Raw genomic sequence first — 26,913 nt, forward strand, 5'->3', positions numbered from 1 at the left:
GAAGAAGTGGAGAAGTGGAGAAGTGGAGAAGTGCTACCCAAACACCAAGGGCAGCATGGCTTGCCCTAGACTATGAGCTGTGTCAGTGATTTCAGCCCATTGGAGTAGAAGCTAATAAGTAACTTCGTCTGGTAGACATAACACTTAAAGATGTACGTCCTAAAGTTTACACAATTTCCTGTCTCTTCCATTTTGTTTTTTGGTTATAATTTTACACCCCTTCTCTCACGGTTTGAGGAGAAGGTACAAGGCTGGTTAGTGGTGACTAAATACAACTGGTGACTGAACGCAGAGAAGTATTCGATAAAAGATTACATGACACAAGGAGAATCAGAGAATTCCTTGGATTCTTGCAGAATTCACAGAAAGAATGAGTTGGAATACGAAGAATCAGGGATTTTTATTAGGACTCCAATGTCCCCGGCCCTTCTGACATCCTCACGTTCAGAAGCCCACAGCACCCGCCTGGGAGGAAACTGAGCATGCAAACTCCACTCCTCTGTGCGTGAGAAGGTGGAGGTGTCAGTAAACAGAGGGGTACCCGCCTTGGAGCGCCGGCCACATGCAGAGCGCCAGTGGCCTTCTGTGAAGAGTCTGGGAGCTGTGCTCTGTGTCTGAGAGAGGTTGACAATCTCACCAGGAATGAGAATCATTAACCAACAAGGGCACAAAATGGGAAAGACAACTAGTAAAATATGGAGTGCTGATCACTAAGAAATCCAAGGGATAAAATGGGATTTTTTTTTTTTTGGAGACAAAGTCTCGCTCTGTCATCCAGGCTGGAGTGCAGTGGCGCAATCTCAGCTCACTGCAACCTCCACCTCACAGATTCAGGCAATTCTCCTGCCTCGGCCCCCTGAAGCTGGGACTATAGGCACACGATGCCAAGCCTGGCTAATTTTTTGTATTTTAGTAGAGACGGGGTTTCACCATATTGCCCAGGCTGGTCTCAAACTCCTAACCTCAGGCAATCTGCCCAGCTCGGCCTCCCAAAATGCTAGGATTACAGGCGTGAGCCACCACGCCCAGCCAAAATGGGATCCCTCTTTCATTCCTCATGCATTCAAAATCTCTCAGGCAGGAATTCTGTCTGCTTCACTTTTGCGGTATCTTCAGAACGTGGACCATGCCTGGCCCCCGGCATTTAGTTGGGAAGTAATGAGGCCCCGGGCAGAGAGGGACGAGCAGCTCATGGTTACGCCGTGCTGTGCCTGCAGCTCTGTCACAGGGGAGGCCATAGGCAAGGGGTGCAAAAAACAGAGCTCGAAGTGCTGAGCAGGCCCTGTGCATGGGAGACGCCTTTGCCCTGGGCCCTGAGGAGGTTCCAGAGGGGAGAAGGAAGGGCCTTGTGGACAGAAAGGACCCTGCGCAAGGCCCAGGGCAGGGGATACGCAGCCCGTCCATATGGAAGATGGGCGGGGCCAGGGCATAGGCGCGTGACCCAGGGCAAGGGATGGATGCTAGGCAGCCAGGGCAGGTGGGAGGAGAGCTGAGGCTGGGGCTCAGGCTCCTGGCAGGACTGCAGCCAGAGCGAAGGGCCCTCAGAAGCGCCCAGAGTAACAGGGCTCCCGCTGTGGGCAAGGGCGGCCACGGGACACTGGAAGGAGAGGGACATCCGTGTTGCTTCTGTTTCAGGAAGCTTGCTCTACTCTGGGTGCTGAATGCTGGGAAGGTGGACAGGAAGCCTCCCCACATTAGGGCCCAGGGAATGAAGAGCTTTGGCTTCCCCCTGAAGGATGGGCAGGGCAGGGAGCCTCACAGGCAGCAGGGGAGCTGTTAGTAGTCTGGGGGTGAGGGCAAGAAACGTTTGAAACAGGGGTCCCCAACTCCCAGGTCCTGGACTGGTACTGGTCTGTGGCCTGTTAGGAACCGAGGCGCACAGTAGCAGGCGAGCGGTGGTTGAGTGAGATTATCTCCTGAGCTCTGCCTCCTGTCAGGTCAGCGTTGGCACCAGATTCCCATAGGAGAGCAAACCCTACTGGGAACGGCATGTTCGAGGGATCGAAGTTGTGCACTCCTAATGAGAATCTAATGCCTGATGATCTGAGGTGGAACAGTTTCATCCCAAAACCATTCCCCCACCCCCATCCATGGAAAAATTGTCTTCCACGAAACCCATCCCTGGTGCCAAAAATGTTGGGAACCGCTGCTTTGAAGAGGATCGAGTAGGGAAGGAGGGCAGAAGAAAGAGTCCAGTGCCAGCAAAACTTCAGACCTGATGTGTGCTGTGTGGAGACCCCCATCTGGGCTCAATGTTCATCTCTGAACATTGAAACGCTGCACACTCTGCAAACATTGTCCTTTGTGGCAGCAGCATGCAGTTGTCACCCACTGAATTCCACCGTTCCGTGCACTACCGTAAATCCCAGAGAAGCGCACTTTAGGCCTTTGGTGGCAAAACTGTCTTCTGAACAACAAGGGGTCCTCCCAATCAATGTGCACAGAGCCAAGGGACTGGAGGGAAATGCTTCCATTGACTTCAGTGCATTTAACTGATCTGCTTCCGCTGTGTTCTGTGTTGACGGGGCGCAGCCAGAATGCTGGGGCCAGAGCTCCTCTGATCTCCAGAAATTCGATCCTGCCTGAGGTATGGGCTCTTTACATGCAGGCTGTTTCTGAACAAGTAGGATCTGGGAGCCACAGTGAGAAAGTGAGGGGGAAATTGACGAAATCAATCTCGCAAGCTCCTCCTGAGCCCCTTTCCTTTGCTTTTCTGAGAACTCGTGGTCGGCCCTCTTGCCTGGTGCGTGTTCACTGCTGTTGGGCCTTTGCAGTTGAACTGGGAGCCAAGCAGACAATGCATGAAGTCTGCAAGAGCTGCAGCATCCCTGCGTCCCCTGTGACCCCTGCGTCCCCTGTGACCCCTTCGCCCCCTTCGTCCCCTGCGTCCCCTGTGACCCCTGCGTCCTCTGTGTCCCCTGCGTCCCCTGTGACCCCTTCGTCCCCTGCCCCCTGGGCACATGGCTCTTCCCTTCCCTCCGCTGTGAGCTAAACTCTTGCAGCACTTACCACTCCGTATCTTCTATGCAATCTCTACCGACCTGGAACGTTCTGGTTCTGTTGATTACCAGTCGGCCCAGGGCACTCACGCCCAGCCGTTCCTCCCTCTCCACTTCCTCTTACTCGACATGTAGAAGTGATCCTCCCGAGTCAGGCCGGTGGCGGGGTGGCGTGAGACACTTACTTTGAGAAGCGGAGACCAGCTCATGTTACGCAGCCGCGTCAAAGCCCATGAGCCTCATGCTGTCGTGTGCTTTTCTGTGTCTTCCCTGAGCATTTTCCTGTATTCAACCCAGAAGCCTGTGGATAATAACATTTTTCTCTCAATGCTTTGCCGAACCTGACCCTATCTCAGATGGAATCCCCCTTGAGTTACCGTCACGTCGCCTCTATTTGCTTACACACCTTCATGAGAACCACCCACTAAGTCGGTGATAGAAATCTCTGCCCAGCAAGTCGCACACCCAAACCTGCTGCTGCCAGCCCGTAGCTGCCCCGGCTGTGTCGGATGGCTCAACTGCAGCCTCCTAGTAGAAAGCCCTTAAAAAATCCAGATCACAAAGGAGGAGAGATCCAGCTTCCCTGAGGGGGACAAGTCGCAGGGACTCTGGACTTGTCCTGAGGTCACTGCTCCTCTGTCTTTCAGGACTCACACCACGCGGCAAGAACTGCTCACTACGGCTCCCTGCCCCAGAAGTCACACGGCCGGACTCAAGATGAAAACCCCGTAGTCCACTTCTTCAAGAACATTGTAAGTGACGATCTGTGGGAAGAGGTAGCAACTGTGAGGGGAGGAGGGGTGCTGGCCGCTGCTGTCACGCACACAGGACGTTCGTATGTTCGGGGGTGGCACCGGGGCCCTCATCAGGGTGAGGCTGGCCGGGGAACTCCCCCCTCGCACCCGATCGCGAGTTCCAAACAAGCACTTCCCGCCACGGATTGCACGGTGCGCTCTGTGCGTTCTCCAGACAGCTCACTTCTCTTGAGATTAGACTCCCATGTAACGCTTAGCCCAAAAACACAGGCTTTGCAACCCATAGAGGGCTCTTGCCATGGGCTGGGAGGGGAGGGGACAGCAGAGAGCGCACAGGGCAATTTTAGGGCAGCGAACCTGCTCTGACGAGGCTGCAGTGGTGTCTGAAGAGCACGCACTTGTCCAAACCTGTAGAATGCAGGGCACCGAGAGACCCTGATGCCGTGTTGCTAATAAGGGAAACTGTTCGGGGTATGTAGAAACTAATTTCTGCACAGTTTTTCTGTAAACCTAAAAGTGCCGTGCAAAACGAAGACTTATTAAAAACAATAAAACCACAGGCCTCTAATTCCAAGATCTCAGTGCAGCATTTTATGGTCGTATTTGATAAGTACGTTTAGGAGCTGCAGACCTGGGGGCATCCCCTTGGAAGCTCTGAATGTCAGAGGACCTGCTGCTTCCAGCCCCTGAAAGGGCTCACAGTGAGGCAAAGTTCGCTGCCTCCATCAATGAGGGCGGGTGAGCATCATCCCTCTGTCCCAGGATGGGCCCATTCCCCAGCTATGGAGCCTCTGGGAGGCGTTTTCTGTTCTCTGAAGCACTTTCTGAGTGCCCTGGAGGATCTGCATCATCTAGAATATTTCCAGTCTCAGGTCTATACTTCTTGACCAACTAGGACAGAAATGGGGAGGCTGGGCGCCCAGGTGCTTCTGACGGTGGTGGGTGCTGGCTACCCTCAGCAGGCAGGCGCCCAGGTGCTTCTGACGGTGGTGGGTGCTGGCCACCCTCGGCGGGCAGGCGCCCGGGTGCTTCTGACGGTGGTGGGTGCTGGCCCCCCTCGGCGGGCAGGCGCCGGGTAGGAGATGGGCAGCCACACGGGGCTCCCGATGCAGCCCATGGTTCTCTGTGTCTTTCCAGGTGACGCCTCGCACTCCACCCCCATCGCAGGGAAAGGTAAGACCTTGGAATGTTTTGATTAGTCATCACTTTACTGATAGACCTTCTCTAAAATCCCGTAACGTACCAAAGAGAGAGCTAGGCTCAGAGCTACCTGAATTCATCCCAAAACGAGTTGCCTTGCGGCTGCCAAGTAGAACAGGTCGGCAGATCCATGCACCCTCCTGCCTCTCCCACGGCTGCACAGCTGCTGGGGCCCTGAGCCTGCAGCCCCCTCGGAGCTCCGGGTGGAACCTGTTTTTACCACCTCAGCTCTACCGTGCTTTCATTGTGTTTCCCGTTTATTGAAAGGACTTTCCCTTCACTGACCACCATGTCATTATTTCTTTGTTCTTCCTCATGCAGGGGAGAGGACTGTCCCTGAGCAGATTTAGCTGGGTAGGTGATGAACGCACTTCCATCGGCTTCCTCTTCCATCCCGGTCCTCACAGCCCCGCGACTTTTGTGTTCTGCTCTGTTTCGGTTGCTTCCTGGCCCCCTTTTCTCTCCTCTCAAGACCTCTCTGCCCACAGCTGGGATCGGGCCGCCTTCTCTTCCACTGGGGAAGTGAAACGTGGTCTTCGCTTCTGGCAGGTCCGGTCTCTTGCTTCTGTGCCTGGGACCTGGCCCTGCAAGGCCAGACCATCTTCTCCCAAAGGGTTCCCAGGAGACGTGACTGGTCTCCCTCCCATGGAGGGAGCAATACCTCGTCCGAGAAAATGTTTAACTTCTTCCAACCCAACCAATGCGAGAAACAAGTCCCAGGAACCCGCATGTGGAAGTGGGACTGGCTGGCCCATCTCAGTAACCCCAGATGCTGACACTGGAAAAATGATTCTGCTAATGAACAGAAAAATAGGCTATATAGAGTTGCTGGATTTATAACCTCATTAATCCAAAGATTTTTGTTTTGTATGTGTTTTAATAATAAAAAACATAGATATCAAGCCATCCAGAAAATATTCCTTAGGCATTTTAGGCTTGTTAATGCTGAACGCAAACTTTCAAGGAAGGTTTAAAATGGCCAATTTGAAATTTCTAGTGAATGAATTTGGTGTCTGAGCCAAATTAAAATGCCAATCATTATATTCTAACCAAACTTATAGACTTTAGTTACTAGCAAATATCAGATATGATTCTTACTGTATAAAAGTTTTAATTTTAGAATAAAATGGAGGAATAACCACTAACATATCATAGACAGGTTGTATCTGTCTCCAAACTGCAATGCCCTCATACTCTACAACAGAGCCGGTCTACACCTTCTGCTCAGTTAATAAGCATCATGTAAATGAATGAATACATTTTAAAAGGAAGGCAACCAGGAGAAAGAACAGGAAGAAAGAACTGGAAAATAAGACAGAAAGAAGGTGGGAAAGAGGGAGGAAGAGAGGGAGGAAGGGACGGGACACTAGAGAGAAAGGCAGAGAAAAGATTCCATGAGGATCGCACCTCAGTCCCACACACGATTGAACTGAATTAGGAACTAAGATATTTACTGAAATATTTCCTATTAATGCATATTCGACTTGCTTTTTCCGACCTAATGAATTTGCAAAATGATGACAGTCACGTAGCAAATGTACATGGACTAATACTCACGGACAATTAATTTTTTATTTTCTATGCCAGCAGGAGACAAAGAGGATAGAAGAAGGAAATTCATTTTTGACCCAGAAATCTTATTTTAGCTACTGCTTTATCTGCTCTTAATTTTCTAGGAGTGGACTTTGGGGCCGTCGTGCAGGATCCTCCCCGAATGGGGAGCGATGGGGGGCCGTGCACAGGCCACTCCGCCCAGCAGCTAACAAGAAAAACCCCTGCATTCTTCCCCGCATCTCTCCTTTTGGGGTCCTACTAATGTCTGTTGAATTTCTCTTTTTTCCAAAGCAAAACCCTTCTCTGCATGTTGTCTGCTTGTCTGTTTCCCAGAGCCGCAGGACTCTCTCCTTGTCTGGAGTTCCGGAGAGCCCCACTTTCTCTTTCTAAACTGTGTTGTGTGTTTCCCGGTACATTCTAGGTTGCCCAAAGATAAACATGACTGAGGATTTGAAAGGAGGAAAGGCCAAGCAGATTATTAATCTGAAAGTCAGTCCCCGGATTTAGTTCTCGAAAACTCTTTATTTTTGGAGACAAGCAATAGACTAGGACAGAATGACGTAGCGCTGGCAGGGGAAGCGGCTCTCTGCCATGTAGAGCTGACAGCCTGGCCTCCCGCACCCTCTGCCATCAGGGAGTGAGCGCAAACCTGGAAACCTCTGGGATGCAAAGGCGAGGCTGGCTGTCCCCTCGTGCACGGTGCTTAGACCTTCTTGCCACACATCCCCTGTCCCTCACCTCACTGGATAGCCCCTGAATCAACTGTTCACACAAAAGCAGCTGCCTGGCTCTGAGCGGCCATACTGGCTCCCAAGCACAGGTTGAAAGAAAAGAAAACTGTACAAGTAGCATGTAGGGTGGGAAGCGCCCAGCAGAGGCTGTGGGTGCAGCCAGGTGCTCTGGAAGCCTGGAGCCCTCTGGCGTCATCTTCCTCACCTCTAAATAAGAGATGGGCTAGGTTGCTCAAGGTCCTCTCTCTCCTAAAACACTTTAATGAAATGGAAAAAAGGCTGCAGGCTGATGGAGGGGGGACAGTTTGGTTTGGTCTCCACAAGTCTTCAGGAAAGGGCACCAGGAGAGTCTCCCATTTCTTGTTGGCAAAATGTAAAGTGCAGTCTGGACCCTGTCCGTTGAGTAGAGATTCATGAGACCAACCAAGATGCCACCCTGAAAAGCTAACAGCACAGTCGGCCTTCCCACAGACAGTGCACCCACCGTGGGAGGACACTTCACCCCCGGGTGTTAATGTCCACCGCGTCCAGACTCCACAGCGAGCTCCTTCCGTTCCTCCCCGTGTTTGCAGTGGAGTTCCCACTTCCATAACGACAGCTGGCACCAAAGCCCAGAGTTGGCAGCCTCCACTGAGGAGCATGTTCTCGCACAACCCCATTGTGTAGATGAGGAATGGCTTGTGTTCTCGCACAACCCCATTGTGTAGATGAGGAAACTGAAGCTCAGAGAGGTTCCTGCCCTTGCCCAAGGCCACACAGCTGGAGGAGCTAGAAAGGTGCTAGGGGAATGGGAGGAGACACTGTCCCGCTGCTGCCAGGACGCGGCTGCCCCCCGTGCCAGCCAGGCCTGCCTCCTCCCTCTGTCCAGTTCAGCAGCCCCGGGCTCCTGGCAGGGGCCTTGCTCCCAGTCCGAGCTATGGCCAAGGAGACCGATTCCTGCTCACGCCTGGGAGAGAGCTCAGGATTTTGTCTCAAAACCTTATGAAAGATACGAGGCTCGACATTTCACTAAGGCCAAGGACTCTCGATTTGCCAGACAGATCCTAGAACCACAGGGCCCGTGTGACCAGAATCCAATCTGTGCAAATCAATCAGCAAAAGGAGCCCCCAGGAAAGGGCGCGGGCCAGGGCCTCCAGGGACTGGCACCTACACACCTCACAGCCCCCCAGGGTCCAAGTCCTCCAAACACGTGTAGGCAGGAGCCTCCTTACCTTGATTTGCTTGATGTTTGCTAATCTTCTCTTGAACACCCCACAGCGTGAAGGTAAGTAACTGTTCCCTAAATGATTTAGATCCTTAAAATATGTGTGTTTGGGCCGCATTATCTCATGAGAGAGCCTCCGCCCAAACCAGAGCGCTCCTCTCTCTGCGGCCAACACCCTGGTAGACCTGGGGGAGCAGCCTCTCCCGCCCCCACCCGCTCAGCGCGGTGCTGGCCCGTGGCTCCTGAACCACTCACCAGTCCAGTCCAGGGCCTGGGCCCTTCCCCGGGGCCCTGGTGGCAGCTCCCAGTGGCTCAAGCAGCCTGCCCAGCACTGCGGGTGGAGGCTGAGCTCTGTGGTCTTTTCTTGCAGGGGGCCGAAGGGCAGAAACCAGGATTTGGCTACGGAGGCAGAGCGTCCGACTATAAATCGGCTCACAAGGGATTCAAGGGAGTCGATGCCCAGGGCACGCTTTCCAGAATTTTTAAGCTGGTAAGGTACCCCCTACTCAGCTCCACTGAGCGGGGACTAAAGGGTCCCAGACTCCCCAACTGAGCTGAGCACAAGGGTGGCTGCCGCCTCTGACTCAGCCGCACTATACCCCGGGTGTGCTCTGGCCCAGTGGGCGTGCAGGGGCTCAGGTGGCATTGCCCACTTGCATTTACGTGCGGGTTTCCTCCGAGATGCATGTGGGGCCGGAGGCACCTGAGGAAGGGCTGCGCCTGGGCTGGTTCAGGGGCCCTGGAGCAGGCAGCTGACCTTGACTCCGGGGCAGGGCCCAGCTGGAATCCAACTTGCCCATGCCCAGGGGTTGGAGCCCTCAGAGAGTAAGCAGGAACCAAGCAGACGTGGGTGTTGGGGGAGGTCCCTGGAGCCACGGGAGGGGATGCCCAGGAGACCTCAGGGAGTGGGGAGTGGCTCGTTGGCTCATGAGGACCTGGAACCAGACCCAGGACGAATGCCAGGCCCGTTGTTTGTGAGCCGTGTCTCTGAGCCTCGGTTTTCTCATCTGTAAAATGGAGGTAACCCACCCACTCAGCTCACAAACTCGCTGTGAAAGTAGAAGGTAGTGACAGACACAAAACGCGCTGGCAGGTGCGGGGCTCAGATTCCTTAGATAAGCAGTCACCTTTATTATTGTTATACGTCACCCAGAAAACCGGAATTCTTAGACAGCTGCTCTCGTGAAGCAAACGGGGAGGCACATGAAGCTCCAGGCAGGGCCGGGAGAGAACCGCGAAGCCAGACGGCCTGGGAGTCCCCCCGAGGCACCTGTGTTTGCATTTTCGTCTTGGAGGAGACCAGGCCTCTGGGGGGCCTCCCCGGGGTGCAGAGAGGAGGGTCTTTCTTGGTGTGTAACATACTCATTGAGTCAGTGACCTCACCTTTGACTCCATGTATTTATTGAGTCTGGATGTGCAGTGTGCTCTGCCCAGCAGCTGGGATCCACATGGGCACAGACACGATCCCCCCACGTCCTCGGTGAGTGCAGAACCTCTGCCATGAGCCTCAATTCTGGGAGGTTCTGTGGACAACAGGCGATTCATGGCACAGCCCAAGATCTTAAGGATAGCCAGTCTTAGGAAAAGCTTTTAATATATGAAGTGAGCGGTGAGTAACTGAGGTGCTTACTTGCTTTATGTCAGATAAAGTGGTAAGCAGGATCCACTCCTCAACGTAAATTCTGAGTAAGAAAATAAATTCTCCAAATATTCAAGTCTCAGGGCCATCATGCTGTACACTGCCGCAGTTCTGGGGTGTGGCCACAAGAGGGCGAAGATGAGGCTCCCCGGGGAGCAGTGTCTGAACCCAGCACTGCAGTCAGGACGGCCCCGCCCCACCTGGCCAGTACCGCACCTGCCTCTGAATCGCCTGGGATGCACGCCCAGACCCCTGTCTGGGCTCTGCCACAGGCTCACTGAGTCAGAATGTCCAAGGGTGAACTAGGTGTTGCCAGTTGTGATGATTTTGCAGACACTGTGCTCACCTGGGAAACACGGATTCATCCCATCTGGATAACTAATTCCTCCACTGCCAGCTTAAGGACTGTTAGACACACCGAGAGAGTTGAGTGCTGGCTCAGAGTTGATGGGATGGCCCAGATGAGTGAGGGGCCCCATTTAGCAAATATTTCCTTGCAATATATGCAAGGCTTATAACCAGTCACTCGAAATGCTTCCAAGGCCAGAGCTTACCAAGACCACCCTGAGGAACAGAAAGCTGCATTTAGATCTGCATGTTTACTGTGTGCAAATATAACCAATGTACTACACGCATGTGTTTTCTTAAATAAGTTCAGTATTTTCCCTGAATTTTTTTGTAAGCAGCTTTTAAAAATTATTTAATTTCCGTAGAGTTCAAGGGAAGCATCGATGTATCAAAGCAAATTGCAAATCATATGGTTGTAATTAAATTTTACTGCATAAAAAGTTCATAACTGGCCTACTATGGCCGTATGGCTGAATGAGTTGACTTGGAGCAGTTCCAATAGATTAATAAATCACAGCTCCTCCAGAAATGAGGGGTTTAGAGGCAGGCAGGTGGAGAGGACAGGAACTTCATAGCATTTAATGTCATTTTACCATCTTTCTGTTCTTTCTGGTGCTGTTGGAAATCAGTAGTGAGAGGAAAAGACTCAAATCTGGAAGTCTAGCATTGTCGGTAGGAACTGGGTAGAAAAAACTATGCAGGTCACCCCATCACTCGGAAACCACGTGGGAACATCATAGGAGCCTCCTGTTTCCATGTGCATTAACTTCCACGAACATACATGTGAATGTTTTCCCACCTGTAGTGTTGCTGTGGAGTTGTGAGGCGTCAAAGTGGAGGCAACAGTATCTGCCTTTTGCAGTAGGTTCTGTTCTTTTCCTGTCCTGAGAGAGGAGGTCAGTCTAACCCTCACCTTGTGAGTTCAGTCTTATCCTGACCTGAGCCCAGGGCGGATCAGATGCTTAGATCATGCGACTCCAAGTTGCAAGACACATAATAGAGAGAAGCGTGACTGCTGCATCCACGCAGGCTCTAATCCTGGCTCGCTCGGGCTGGCTGAGCTTTGGCTCCTGGGCTGTAAAGAGAGGATGATAGGAACACCTACTCCAGGGGGTGCCGTGAGCACAAAAGAGAAAATGGGGAAAAATGGGTTTCCTGCATGGTCAGTGCTCAACAAATTGTAGGTTTAATGATAAAAAGTGAAACCAACATGCCCACCATTTTCAATGTCGAAAGTTAAGAGGGTATCTCAGTGAGTCACCTTGCCAGAGGCTGTAGGGAACTTCCTCCATTTCAGCACAGAAGCACCTTGTTTCATAGGACAATGGTTCTACCACTTTCCAGGAAGTCCAAAGGCTGATCTCTTGGAAATGCAGCAAAAGGTGAGGTGCGTGCTGACTTCTGGGCTACTCCAGAGGGCAGCTCCAATGCCAGGGATGTTCAAGTTAAGCCAGAATCAAACAGGAAAAAACCCATGCTCCTGAGGGAGAGGCTGGCCCTCAAAGGGCAGGGCCCTGCACCTGTCAGCCCCCAGGCCAGCAGGAGGCCTCCGCCATATGTGAGAAAGCCCCGTCTTGGGAGGGAAATCTCACTAGATGGTTCCTAAGGCAGTTTCGCAGGCTAGAATTTCATAAACGTTTTCACTTGTGAAAACAAAAATCCCTTAAGTGAGTTGTTTAACCACAACATAGAGGCTTGTTTATAATGCTAAGTATGTACTTGGAAAACCCCCCAAGAAATCAGAACTGTCACCTTGGTCTGTTAGTTGCGTTATTTGTAAGGATTCTTGGCGTCCGCACTCTGGTTATGCATTTACTGGGCAGTGTGGAAGACAAAGAATTAGATGAGGACAGTGTTGGTTCATTGCTGATCAGCCACGGTGAAGAGCATATTTCTTTTCTGTCTTGCTTTCTGGGGACTCTTCACCAAAATTGATCATTTCATAAAAGGGGAAACCCAAGGAGAGAGACTAAAATTTGAATAAAAATTTCAATGCAGGCCGGGCGCGGTGGCTCAAGCCTGTAATCCCAGCACTTTGGGAGGCTGAGACGGGCGGATCACGAAGTCAGGAGATCGAGACCATCCTGGCGAACACAGCGAAACCCCGTCTCTACTTAAACTACAAAAAACTAGCCGGGCGAGGTGGCGGGCGCCTGTAGTCCCAGCTACTCGGGAGGCTGAGGCAGGAGAATGGCGTAAACCCGGGAGGTGGAGCTTGCAGTGAGCTGAGATCCGGCCACTGCCCTCCAGCCTGGGTGACAGAGCGAGACTCCGTCTCAAAAAAAAAAAAAAAAAAAAAAAATTTCAATGCAGAAAAAGTGCCGTTCTGCTTTGTCAATCTAAATGACGTTGTGTGTGACCAACGCGCGCCTCCTTCTAGAGGGATGCCCACGCCTGGCTACCTCCACACCGTGGGCCACGGCACACCTGTGTACCATTTCAGTGAGCTGCCAACTCTTTCTTAAGCGTCGAAATTATTTGTCCCCCAAACATGTAAATGCATGACTTTAAGACCCCTTCAAAGTTTGCAGACAAAGCTCCCTGTGCATTTGAGTTGTCTGGTGTGGCAGATGAGATGGCACACAGGAGGGACGTCCCCAGGGACGGACATGTGGCTTTGCTCTTTTCTGGTGTGTGCAGCAAGGGGTGTGCTAGGGTCCCTCTGAAACAGAACTTGCTCCTGTTGTGGTTGGCAGTCCCCCCAGCCGCTCTGGAATCTCTGGCTGAAGAGACCAAGTGCTCCTTCAAAGCAAAGCAATGAGCGGTTCCACTTTCACCCACGGAAGAGCAGCGCTGTGACGCCGAAGGGTGGTTACGCCAGGCACCACTCCCTGGGGCCTGGGAATCACATTCCAGAGAATCTTTCCCACAGAACTGAAAATGCAATTAGCATTTGCTGAGGGAGGTCGGGAGAAAAGGAAGGAAAAGACTAACTCCCTGGTGCCATTTCTGTTAGCAGATGAGAGAGACACCCAGGGGCTCAGCACCCACCTGGGACCACAGCAGAGGGATGCTGGTGTGGGAGGACTCCGCGGCGCGCTCGTCCTAACTCCTCTTTCTTGCTTTTCAGGGAGGAAGAGATAGTCGCTCTGGATCACCCATGGCTAGACGCTGAAAACCCACCTGGTTCCGGAATCCTGTCCTCAGCTTCTTAATATAACTGCCTTAAAACTTAATCCCATTTGCCCCCATTACCTAGTTAGAGCAGATGACCTCTCCCCTAATGCCTGTGGAGTTGTGCACGTCCTAGGGTCAGGCACACGGCAGCCTACCGGCAATTTCTGGCCAACAGTTAAATGAAGCAAATGAAAACAGAAAACAGTTCAAACTGTCACTTTCTGTGTGAAGGTCACATTCCTTACCCCACAGTGTGCCCCCAGACGCTCGTGGGTCTTCAGGGGGCCAGGTGCACAGACGTCCCTCCACGTTCATCCCTCCACCCTTGGACTTTCTTTTCGCCGTGATGGTGACACCCTTGCGCTTTTGCTGGGCACTGCGATGGAGGCACACAGCTGCAGAGACAGAGGACGTGGGTGGCAGAGAGGACTGTTGACATCCAAGCTTCCTTTGTTTTTTTTTTTCTGTCCTTCTCTCACCTCCTAAAGTAGACTTCATTTTTCCTAACAGGATTAGACAGTCAAGGAGTGGCTTACTGCATGTGGGAGCTTTTGGTATGTGACATGCGGGCTGGGCAGCTGTTAAGAGTCCAACGTGGGGCAGCACAGAGAGCGGGGCATGCCCCCAGGTCGTGGCTGCCCACACACCCCAATTAGCTGAATTCGCGTGTGGCAGAGGGAGGAAAAGGAGGCAAATGTGGGCTGGGCAATGGCCTCACACAGGCAACAGGGTCTTCCTGGAGATTTGGTGATGGAGATGTCAAGCAGGCGGCCTCTGGACGTCACTGTTGCCCTGCATGGTGGCCCCAGAGCAGCCTCTACGAACAACCTCGTTTCCAAACCAGAGCCCACAGCCGGAGAGTCCAGGAAGACTTACGCACTCAGAGCAGAAGGGTAGGAGTCCTCTGGACAGCCTCGCAGCCGCGCCAGTCACCCTTAGACACTGGCTGTGACCGGGCGTGCAGGCAGCGGCAGTGCACAGTGGCCAGCACTAACCCTCCCTGAGAAGATAACCAGCTCATCCACCTCCTCCCAGAAGACGCGTCGTAGCGAGTAGGCACAGGCGTGCACCTGTTCCCGAATTACTCACCGAGACACACGGGCTGAGCGGATGGCCCCGTGGAGACAGAGAAGAGCTCTTCTGACCACATCCTTCCTAACACCTGCTGACATCTCCTTTTGCTCCTCCCTCCCTAACCTACTGACCCACCTTTTGATTTTAGCGCACCCGTGATAGGCCTTCCAAAGAGCCCCACGCTGGCATCACCCTCCCCGAGGACGAAGATGAGGAGTAGTCAGCGTGATGCCAAAACGCGTCTTCTTAATCCCACTCTAATTCTGAATGTTTCGTGTGGGCTTAATATCATGTCTATTAATATATAGCCTCGAAGATGAGAGGGTTACAAAGAACAAAACTCCAGACACAAACCCCCACATTTTTCAGCAGAAGCACTCTGCGTCGCTGAGCTGAGGTCGGCTCTGCCATCCATACGTGGCCGCACCCAAACAGCACGTGCTGTGACGATGGCTGAACGGAAAGTGTACACTGTTCCTGAAATTGAAATAAAACAATAAACTTTTAATGGTATTTGCATGGGTGTCTTCTTTTGTGTTCTGGGCTGGAGCACACAGGCCCACATCAAGCGAGAGCCAGGTCTGCAGAGCTTCAGAGCTGATGTGACTCGGTGCCTCTGGGTCTCGAGGCAGGGCGGCCTGGCGGTGCCTGTTGGAGGGGGTGTCCTCATCAGAGGGTCTATGGCTACTGAAGAAAGTGGAACAGAGGTAGTTGTAGGGCACTGATTCTCACCAGGAAAAAAATACTTAGTGTCTCTGAAGACAAGCTTCCAAGTCCCTCTGTGTTCTGCCGTGTTGCTAGTGTACACACCCTGCAGATGTGAACCCGGGAGTCTTGGACGATTTCCCCTTGCCACCTTTTTCTCTGAAAGCATGAAAGAGCGTGAAGCGATGTTTTACTTATAGTTGCCTTTGGTTACAAGAATTTTTCTTCAAAAAGACAGATGAAAGTCTCTTTCGTTTTTTCTTTTTCTTTTTTTTTTTTTGAGACAGGATCTTACTTTGTCACCCAGGTTGGAGCACAGTGGTGCAGTCTTGGCTTACTGCAGCCTCAACCTCCCAGGCTCAAGCTATCCTCCTGCCAAAGCCTCCCATGTTGCTGGGACTACAGGTGTGCACTACCACGCCCAGCTAATTTTTGTATTTTTTTGTAGAGACAGGATCTCGCCATGTTGCCCAGGCTAGTCACATCCTGACCTCAAGTGGATCTGCCCACCTCAGCCTCCCAAAGTGCTAGGATTACAGGCATGAGCCACCGCACCCAGCCTTTGTTTTGCCTTTAATGGAACCCCCAGTTCCCTTCTATGTCTCAGCAGCAGCTGTGAGAAATGCTCTGCATTTGTGACATTTACGGAGGGGAACTTCCATGCTGATTGAGGGTAGGATTACATGCTCCTGTTTCCCGGGGGTCAGACAGCCTCAGACTCCATCATGAGGAGCAAGTGTGAGAAGCTTGGGAATAGGACTGCATTCATTGCAATAGCAGGAAAAACTGCCGAGGCTGGAGGCATGGCCGCCTGAGCTCGCCTGGCAGGCACGGCAGACAGAAAGCCCACGTCCACCGGTACACTTCTCTGCCCAGACCCCTTCCAACTGAGGAATTTGGAAAATCATGCAAAGATAATTACATTTTAAAAACTATATTCTTTTCATTGGCAAGTCTATCTTAATGTAACATACATGGAAAATGCATTAAAAGACAAACCAAGGGTACATCGTAAGCTAGCTTTCACCATGACAGTACAATACTTGGTTGAGTATTTTAAAATAAAACACAGCAAGATAGGAACTGAGCCAGGGAGCTTGTGAGCTCACTGAACACTTCCCTGAAGCGGCCCGCCTACTTTCTCCTGAAGGTGACTGGAAATTAACTCACTAGGCTGAGAGCCAAGAGGAGGAGCTGCTGGAGCCCCAGCCTCATGGACGTAGACACCCTTCCCCACCACCCGCACAGGCTGTCAGGACCTTCCCCATGGCCTGCACAGGCTGCCAGGACCACGGTCAGTAGAGGCTAGAGGAGCCATGAGGGTCTGTGGAACTGAACATAGAAAGCCATAGTGATCACGCTTCCATCTGCACAGCCACACCCTGCCATTCAGTGCTGGCCTGCCCAACTGTAGGGGCGGAGAACGTGTATGAAATTGATAGAACAGTCTCTGAGCTTGGAGCGTGAAGTACCTGGCATGAAGGAAATGAGATCTCTACAGAGGGCTGACGATGAGGAGCCAGTCAAGAAGTGAGCAGAGCAGGTGCTGGTTTAGCCCAGGAGACACCGTGGTGAATGACTCTGCCTGGGCCATGAACTATAAATTGGAATTGGGACTATGTGAGAAGAAAGAACCAGGGACTGACAGAGAAACTGTAAAACAGTGAGTGAAAAGTTCTCTCATAGCAATTTTTACAGAAGAGAGCGAAGCCATCAGTTCATGTTGGGTGTTTGTTTGTTAGTCTGCTTAGGAAGCCACAAGAGAATGCTACAAACTGGGTGGCTTAAACAACAGACAGTTACTTTCTCAGTTCTAGAGGCTGCAAGTCCAAGATCAAGGTGTCAGTTTCTGGTGAGGCCTCTCTCCTTTGCTTTGCAGACGGCTGCCTTCTTGCTGCATCCTCACCTGGCAGAGAGAGTGGCCTCAGGTGTCTCTTTCTCATCTAAGGACACCAGTCTTACTGGATAAGAGCCCTGGTCTTATGACCTCATTTAACCTGAATTCCCTCCTTAAAGCTCCTATCTCCAACCTGAATTCCCTCCCTAAAGCCCCTGTCTCCAAACACAGTTGCATTGGGAGAGCTTCAAAACACACATTTTGGGAGGACACAGTTCCATCTATAACAGAAATATATTTTCCCTCATGCAACAACAAATATTTTCTAAGCCACCATTTGGCACAATGTTATAATTAAATCCAAGACTCTGCAGTACTCTTGCCTCTTTCCCAAAAAAAAAGACAATATGAAGTGAAGCACGTTGGCTTATTTCTCTATTGTGATTCCTCTATTGTAAACAGTAGTCACTGAAATCCTAAATGATGTGATATGAAGGCAAAGTCGACCCAACAGCACAGGCGAGACTGTGTTAACCAGCCTACAGCTGTGTTAACCCTACAGCTCACTCCAGCAAAAGACGCCGGAGCAACTTCCTGTGACCGCACCTGCCGTAGAAGGAAAATGAGTGGTCTGGTTTTTTTAGAAACAGCCTAATTTCAACCAGCACTCTCATCCACATTCTAGGAAACTCCAACCTCGTCTCAATGAGGCAGGCCAGGGCTGCTCCTCCTACAGCCCCTTACCTCGACTTCCCACCACCAGGAAATGGCTCGTTCATCCAGCTCCAGAATCTTACAAGCTCCTGAAGTCAAGACTCCAGGGCATCCATAAAACAGTGACTCCTTCCACTACCTCCAGCACCGGCCAGGGCCACTCCACCTCTCAGCCAAGTTCCTGCTTCTGATTTAAGTTCATGTGAAAACTGACAGAGATGACCCTGAGTCGGAATCTACCTTCCAATGTGGTGGCCAGGCTATTAGCTCACCAGGGGTCAGCGGCCTGCCTGCCTGCCTTACCACAGGTTGCGGCAAAGCCCTTAAGATCATGCCCCTGCCACACAGGTTGGGCAGCTTTCAGGTCTCCTGGGAGACAGTTTCCTCTGTACCGTGGCAAGCAAACGTCAGAGCTATAAGCAATACCAGACTATGGCAAGTGTGGTGTGCTAGGAAGACACTGTCACTCAGATATTGGCGGCACGTGAGTGGGGTCTATGGAGGCCTGCACATGGAGAGCTCTCAGTTCTTGCCTTACAGCTTTTCTGTAAGCTTGAAACTGCTAAAAAAAAAAAAAAAAAAAAAAAAAAGAAGGCTGAGCACGGTGGCTCACGCCTGTAATCCCAGCACTTTGGGAGGCTGAAATGGGCAGATTACCTGAGGTCAGAAGTTCAAGATCAGCCTGGCCAACATGGTGAAACCCCGTCTCTACTAAAAATATAAAAATTAGCCGGGTACAATGATGCGTACCTGTAATCCCAGCTGTTCAGGAGGCTGAGGCAGGAGAATCACTTGAACCCGGGAAGCGGAGTTTGCAGTGAGCTGAGATGACGCCATTGCACTCCAGCCTGGGCAACAGAGCAAGACTCTGTCTCAAAAAGAAAAAAAATAAAAACAGAAAAGAAAGGACAAAGACTTAGCATTACTAGAGAAAGACTTAGCGTTACTAAAGTTGAGAAAGATTTAGCATTACTAAAGTTGAGAAACATGATTGAAAGGTAACTAGAAAATGTACATGGTGAAGAGTATCTTGAGCCAGGGGCAGTGGCTCCCACGCATACTTTCAGCTGCTCAGGAGGCCAAGGCGGGGAGATCACTTGAAGCCACAACATTGAGACCAGCCTGGCTAACACAGCAAGACCCTGTCTCTAACAAAATAATGAAAATTAGCGGGTGTGGGGTGTGCACCGGTAGTCCCAGCTACTCGGCAGGCTAAGGTGGGAGGATCACTGAAGTCAGGAGGTCGGGGCTGCAGTGAGCCATGATCTGCACTCCCGCCTGGGTGACAAAGTGAGACCCTGCCTCAAAAATAAAAGGAGCATCTCAAGGCAGATGGCCAGCTGTTGTCCATCTCTACCCAGAACTACTAAAAAATTGGCTGAGATAACATTAAGTGAGCCATCTCATGTTAAATACAGAATTTCTTTCTTATAGAGCTTGGTTACCAAGGTAACCAATGACCTCTTCGTTCTAATTTCTAAAATAGTAACGTAAAACTCTCTTCATTGGCCCAGGATAATAACACTGGGGAAGCATCCGTTCATTGGTAGAAGGGGCGTGTGAGGCGTCTCAGTGGGTGTGCACTGTCATCTGTCATTTTTTCTGTAGGGCCTTAAGGGATTGAATGGTTTAAAGGTGCCAGGTCACAAGAGAAGGTCCTCAATGATGCGGGCAGCACTGTGGGTGGTATGGCATAATCAGTAACATTTATTTTAACAACTTCCATGCGTATCCTAAGCTGAGCTAGGGCTGGCCACAGAGTCATCCCAGGTTCTCCCCACTTTCCTTTCAGGACAGCCTGCCAGCCTCCTGGCTGCTGGCAGAAGACGTGGGCTCCCGGGTGACAAAGGGGATTTTACTCACAGTAACGGTAGTAGCAAGAAGGTCAGCATTTGTCTGAACATCCGAGGTCCCAGCCCTGAAGCGCGACGCAAAGTGGGCCAGTGGACGCCTGCACGCACGCCTGCCTCGTGGCGCGGGGAGCGCACAGCACACTTGCAGGTACAAGCCTCTGCCTGTGCTGAAGGGACAGCATTCTATTCGCTATCACAGGGAGTCCAGCCTCCGGGTAAAATTCACCTGGAAAAGCACTGCCAATAGTTGAGACAATCCATCAGAGTGGGAATACACTTTTTATAATTTCATAGTTTTGTTAAAAAACAAAAAAAAAAAGCTCTTCCCTCACCCACTCTATTTCAAAAACTGTCAGAGCAATATGCCTCCTACAAACACACAAGCAAGCAAAAGGAACAGTAAAGCTATTTCTTACCATCCCATCTCAGCCACATTCAGGAAGTCAACATCACTTTAATTTTTTCAGTCCAAAAATATCTGGAGTCCCTACTCAGTGCCAGGAATAAGGTGATCCAGGAAAACATATAGTGTAATGTGTTGTTTCAACAGGATGATGACTCTCAATTACAAACTTCTCTAACAGTCTGGAAATGTAAGGCATAGTAAACTAGATGAATATATCTTTACAAAGAGCCCGATGATACACAATAACTCCATGGGTGCTTCTGGGAAGTCCAGAATCTGGTATCTCTCATAAACAGACACTGATATTATGATGGATGTGCACTGCATTTCAAGTCACTCTTTAATACCTTTCAAACAAGAGAGAAAGCAGAGAGCAAGAACCTGGGACATCCTCCAGGATTTAAATGCCCTGGGCTTGAATATGTTGCCAATTCAGCATTGCTCTATTGTGTTAAGCCATGGCAAACGGGACCTAGAGGAAGTGTCCACCTTTCAACAGTGATAACTCATGCAAAACTCAAAGAAGTAAATATACAGGAGTTTCAAAATAATACAAAAGCTATTTTTATTATTTTTAAAGCCAGCACAGTGGCTTCTGGCATCACTATCCATTTCTAATACAAAACTGGATTAAATAAATATCATCCAATGTATAAATAGACCATGAAACAATTGTGAAGATAAAAAGAGAATTCTTCTGTAAATAAAAAAATTAACTTTAAAATTTTCTTTAGTGGTGAATCAAGAACGAATCCCTGTCACTTTAGAATTTGTCAATTATGATACAAATCTTGATTGAATACAAAAGTCTTCATGCTGTAAAAAGTGTTACGCGTAAAAGATTAAATAGAAAAATCTCTTCTGACTGCCTATTGCTCCTGCCATTCATGCCGATCTTCAGTTTTTAGTGCCTGAGTTGTCAGCCATCCACAGAAAGAACTGCCACGATGCCTCTGTGTGGGAGGGGGAGTCTGAGGAGGCGGTCCGCTCGGAGAGGGCCAGCCGCCAAACAGCACGTGTCGCTGGCGAGCCACACCACGACAGAGAACGTGCCTCTGCTAGGAATGTGTGGGCGTCCGACCCATGGAGAGCTCTGTGGTTCCCACTTTCTCCACAGTGAAGATGGCAGCTCAGTGGCCTTTGGCATATGGTCTTTCATTAGCATACGGGAAAGACGTAGAGGCCCCAGGTAGAGATATGACATTAAATTGGGTTCTGGGTACAGGCCTTTTGAAATTATATTCTAAAAAATCCAAAGTGCCTAAGTTACATGAACACAGATTAGGTGACACAAAGAGAACTCGTCCGTCAGAAGTATCCGTTGCATAATCTCATCTCTGCCTCACTTACTTCCTATGCAGTAGGTCTTGGAAAAGGGATAAATTCGCAATGATCAACCCTTGGATTAACTTTTTTTAGTGAGGGAAGGGCATGGTATTAATCTTGAAATAAGCTTCAGAAAAAAATGTAACAAGTGGGAATGAGATAGCCTTAATATATACTAAAAGGAGTTCTATATATCTTATCTATTTCCTGAAAAAATCTTATGTACATAAATCTTGAAACTGATTTACATGCCAAACTATTTTATCTTGAATATTTCCAAACATAAATCTGTGTGGTCATTTCATGTTAAAAAGTGTATCTTAACAAGTTAAAATATTCTTCTAAAATGAGGAAAACCCACAGCAAGAACAGAAATCCACTTCTTTTAAAAATCTTGTACCTGTGCTAACACATGCGTCTCTCGTAATAAATGTGATATAAGAGTTCAAAGGAAGACACAGAACACTAGCTATAATTTCAAAATTCAAGTTTCCTTGAAACATTACAATGGGGGAGTAGAAAATATGCACGAAGGAAACATCCCCTAGTTAAGTGCCAGACAAGCACAGAGGTTTCATGTCCCACCAGCAGAACATTGTCAGGGAGAGGAGAGCAGCGTTTGATGAGCCCCCCACTGGCCTGGCTGCAAGCTGGCAGATGTCGGGTCGTAGGATTTCTTCTATTTAGATACTTTCTAAGCGCCTCAAGTTTTTAAAAGGGGCAAAAGCAGAGCTTGATGGGGTGGGGTAGCATTTGAATCTGCATGTTTGAAAACATTTCCTCATTTTCATCTATTGCCATTCTATGGAAACGCAGCTGCTCGGGCATTATCTAGCAGGTGGGACTCCACACATGCTACATGCCTCCTGCTTCCTCGTACCTGCACCCCAGCTTCACGCTTGGTATCTTTGCACGGGCAGTTCATTCTTTCAGCTCCAGTGCTCCATGGTTACTTGAGCACACAAGTGGGATCAAAACACTTAGGAACTTTCAAAAGGCTCCTCAGTGACTGGGTGCTGTTGAAAACAGCAGCAGATGAAGGGAACAGGAACAGTTCTGGCACATGCACGGGGCACTGTGCTGACGCCCACGACTCGCTGTCGCGGAGCCATGCCCTGATTTTTAAAGTCTGAAGGCTTTCCAGTGGACACTGCAGGGGTAGACGCCTCTGAACTTCACAGAGGTAAAGGAAAATACCACTAAAGTTTTCTCTTAAAAATCTGAACTTGAAATTAATTTACATGCCAAACTATTTAATCTTATTTTCAAACAAAAAAAAATTAATCACATTTCCTAACTTCATCTTTTATTTATAATTATTCCAAAGCAGATATGCTATGATGAGATAGTTCTAAAAATACAGTCTTTATCCTCAAAACCCTGGTTATACATGAGGCTAGAAATCTCTTTTCTAGAATTTTTAAAACAACAAGTAAAATATAAAGATCAACCTGTACCCCACAAAGATTCAAGTAAAATGATGTCTTTTCAAAACCTTATATTTTCAAGGAATGTTCTGCAAAAAAGCAGCTTTTTATAATTAGGAAGTAAATCAAAATAATACATAAAATGTCTTGTGTTTGACTGCTAATAAATGGAGAAAAGACACAAAATTGAATTACTGATATTTTCTTTTTCTTTAACCAAAATAAAAGTAGGCTCTAGATTCACCTGTTAAGGCCTTAAACAGTCAATTGACCAATACAGTTCACCAAACTAGCTTTCTATACAATTAGGAATTAAACAACCCCTTTTAGAGATGTCCTGAGATGACATTTAATGCTAAAATCAAAATAAATAACCGAGCAAGAACAAAAGTTTAAAATTCCAATAATTTCAACTTTGGGGATATTCGTTCACCAAAATTAATCAACATTTCTAAAATATTTCAATACAAAATTATAAAATAAAAAGTGCATTAAAAGCAGAACCTTTAAAACTCTAGCACAATTACAATTATTCTAAATATGCGTCAGGTTTACACGCTGACATTCAAGGAAGGAAACCTCGGGCTTGGTAAGAAGTCCAGTATCACAAGAATAAGTCAAATAAGGCTTTTCTTTTTCTTAAAAAAATATACAATACACAAAGCAGTTTGGAAAAGAAGTAATATTATTTAACAATTTTCTGACTTAAATATTTTCACATAACAAAAGTTTTCATATCACCATCAATATTACTTATATACATATGCCGAAAGTGAACAACAACAACAAAATCAAAAGATGCCCTTTCAAAATAACAGTAAAATGTCTGTTTCTTTAGGAATCTGAAATGAGCTCCTCTCTTAATATACAAAGTCCATACAATATTTATAATAAAACTACTCTCTTCTGAAACCAAGGAGGCAATGAGAGAAAATAAAGGCAATTATTTTTCAGGAAAAAAAATAAAACCCAGCTTTATATTACAATGAAAAAGATATCCATTTATTAATAAAATGAATACAATACTGATCTGAAGTGCTTGTGGGGAGGTGAAACTCAGACGCTCTTTCTGCAATTAGGACTAGTACTTGTATTTACAAAATATACTGTTCAGCCACACAGAGGCCCATATATCTGTCTATGTACATATGTATTTATATATAGAACATATAAATAATTTCAAAGGAAAAATTAACATGAAGTAAAGAACCTTCCATCTTTGGAATGCTGTAGGAATGGCGTGCACGCACTCTGCCCGGCACGGGTGGGATTTGGTTTGGGACACGTTTAATGTGGCACCATTGACGATACTAAATAATTCCCTGAAATCAAAAATACATCTGTTTATGCACGAAGAGAAAGTTATGGGGTTTTTACGGATTCTTGGCCTCAAGCTACAGATATACTTCTTATTTGCTGGGGTAGACAGGGCCACGGTTGCTTGCTCCTTGCAGACCGTTCTGTGGTTTCCTACCTGCGATGTATGGCTTGTGCTTCTGCAATTATCTAACCCTGGACCTGAACACAGATTGAAGCGGTAAGTGTGTCACCAGCCCGTGTGGACAGCTGAATCCTTATTGGTGGGTCAGGTTTACTTGAGTCCCCGTGTTGGCGCCCCCCAGACACTGCATTCTTGTAACTAATGATTAAACATTTGTCATGGAGAGAGAATTGGTCCAGCCATCTCTCAAGGTATCAGTTATATTAACTTATGGTAGACTAAAAAGAGTCCATTTTGACTAATTTTCAAAATCACAGAGAAAAGAGTGGAAAAAACTTCCCTGTGTGTTGTAACATTTTTTTTCTGAACTTCATGCCCCAATCTTAAACTTGCTTTCAAGCTATGCTTCTTATAACCGGAAGCATGAAGGGAAATCTGACGTACTTTTTCCATGTTAGCTTTTTCGTCTTTGCTAATACAAAGAAATCACACCACAATGATAGTAAGACCCAGTTAATTGCTTTGTGAACTAGACGCACTAGCCACGGAGGAGACCAAGGAGGAAACTGCCTGCCGTAGTACCTGAGTTCAGTGATTTGTAGACAGAAGAGAACAACGCGGTGACACTTTTCCCAGTTTTTTTCCTATGAGTCTCTGAAAGACAATGATTCTTTAGATAACTTTATAGCTAAAAAACTATTGTGGTAACATTTTTAACACTTGAAGTTTTAAAACAGAGATTTCAAGTGCTTTGCTATTCACAAAATGTAACTTCAGAAACATTCTTAAAGGTGTACTTCCGACTCACGTCAGAAGACATGGGTGAGGGTCTGCCACTCGCCCGCGGCCTCCTGCACCACCTCCTCCAGGTGGAGGGTCCGGCTCAGCTCCTCCCCGTCCTGCTCTGGGTGACCTGCGGACTCCTGCAGAGCTCCTGTCATGCAAAGAAAACACAAGCAGCCTCAGACTTTCCAGAGCACAAAATGATAGCCATTTACATAAAGACTTCCTGGTAAAAAGAGACAAGGAATTTCTAAAGTAATTTGCTATTCATTCCAATGAAAAAAGAATAATCTGAGCTGCAGGTTAAACAACTCTGTCGGCAGTAGTTACTGTTAGTGAGTCTGAACGCACACAGAGCACTCGTGATGAGTGCATTCCCGACGAGTGCACTCCCATGACAGCTACATTAACATAGCATCAGGAATGAGCAATTAATAACCAACACACATGATTTTGTAACAAAAAGGAAAGCAGGAAGCACTACAGTGTTAAAGAGAAAAATTATCCCTTTTTCCTTCGTCAAAAATTCCCCATAATATAGTGTTCTGCCCTTGGGTTCCCTACACATCTAAATGTCAACCACTGAACACTGCAAGCCGTTGAGCTCCCCTCACAAAGGACACCTCAGACAACCAAAGAACACCTGCAAGCCTCACGGAGCACACCACCACCTCCAACACCAAATCATATAACTCAGAGCACACCACCTCCAACACCAAATCACAAATCTCACAGATCACACCACCTCCAACACCAAATAACAAATCTCACAGAGCACACCACCTCCAACACCAAATCATATAACTCAGAGCACACCACCTCCAACACCAAACCACAAATCTCACAGATCACACCACCTCCAACACCAAATCACATAACTCAGAGCACACCACCTCCAACACCAAATCACAAATCTCACAGATCACACCACCTCCAACACCAAATCATATAACTCAGAGCACACCACCTCCAACACCAAATCACAAATCTCACAGAGCATACCACCTCCAACACCAAATCATATAACTCAGAGCACACCACCTCCAACACCAAACCACAAATCTCACAGATCACACCACCTCCAACACCAAATCACATAACTCAGAGCACACCACCTCCAACACCAAATCACATGACTCAGAGCACACCTCCAACACCAAATCACAAATCTCACAGAGCACACCACCACCAACAAATCACAAATCTCACAGATCACACCACCTCCAACAACCAAACCACAAATCTCACAGATCACACCACCTCCAACAACCAAATAACACATCTCATGAATCATATCACCTCCAACAACCAAACCACAGATCTCACGAATCACACCACCTCCAACAACCAAATCACAAATCTCATGAATCACACCACCTCCAACAACCAAATCACAAATCTCATAAATCACACCATCTCCAACAACCAAATCACAAATCTCATAAATCACACCACCTCCAACAACCAAATCACAAATCTCACGAATCACATCACCTCCAACAACCAAATCACAAATCTCACGAATCACATCACCTCCAACAACCAAATCACAAATCTCACGAATCACATCACCTCCAACAACCAAATCACAAATCTCACGAATCACATCACCTCCAACAACCAAACCACAGATCTCACGGAGCACCACCTCCAACAACCAAATCACACCCGCAAAATGCATGGAGCACCCCAAGGGGTCTACTCAGACTTTAACATTTCTAGCTCCTTGCACGGCTACTGCCACCCTCTGAAACCTAGTCTAGGTCATTTGTTGTCATTCCTTCCTCAGAGATGGATGG

The 26,913-nt window shown here is 48.5% G+C and overlaps 2 protein-coding genes across 7 annotated transcripts in view; one reads left to right on the forward strand and one right to left on the reverse strand.

The window, feature by feature from the left end:
• Nucleotides 1-15,133, forward strand: part of MBP (myelin basic protein) — a 154,022-nt gene extending 138,889 nt beyond the window's left edge. For both annotated transcript variants that reach the window (XM_015122215.3, XM_015122218.3), the window contains 5 exons: nucleotides 3,647-3,751; nucleotides 4,892-4,927; nucleotides 5,276-5,308; nucleotides 8,815-8,934; nucleotides 13,502-15,133. In XM_015122215.3, the coding sequence (XP_014977701.1) occupies nucleotides 3,647-3,751; nucleotides 4,892-4,927; nucleotides 5,276-5,308; nucleotides 8,815-8,934; nucleotides 13,502-13,546 (339 nt within the window). In that variant the 3' untranslated portion in view covers nucleotides 13,547-15,133. The remainder of the gene's footprint in view (nucleotides 1-3,646; nucleotides 3,752-4,891; nucleotides 4,928-5,275; nucleotides 5,309-8,814; nucleotides 8,935-13,501) is intronic.
• ZNF236 (zinc finger protein 236) overlaps nucleotides 13,501-26,913 on the reverse strand; it is a 160,793-nt gene continuing 147,380 nt past the window's right edge. For 4 of the 5 annotated variants that reach the window (XR_013408318.1, XM_028837782.2, XM_077975131.1 and 1 more), the window contains one exon: nucleotides 13,501-25,265. Coding sequence is in view for 3 of the 5 variants with exons in the window: in XM_028837782.2 (XP_028693615.2) it covers nucleotides 25,141-25,265 (125 nt within the window). In the remaining 2 variants the exon portion in view is untranslated. The remainder of the gene's footprint in view (nucleotides 25,266-26,913) is intronic. The other variant, XR_013408317.1, reaches the window with a different exon arrangement.

The sequence above is a fragment of the Macaca mulatta genome, chromosome 18 (assembly GCF_049350105.2).
Source record: "Macaca mulatta isolate MMU2019108-1 chromosome 18, T2T-MMU8v2.0, whole genome shotgun sequence".
Taxonomy (NCBI): Eukaryota; Metazoa; Chordata; class Mammalia; order Primates; family Cercopithecidae; genus Macaca; species Macaca mulatta.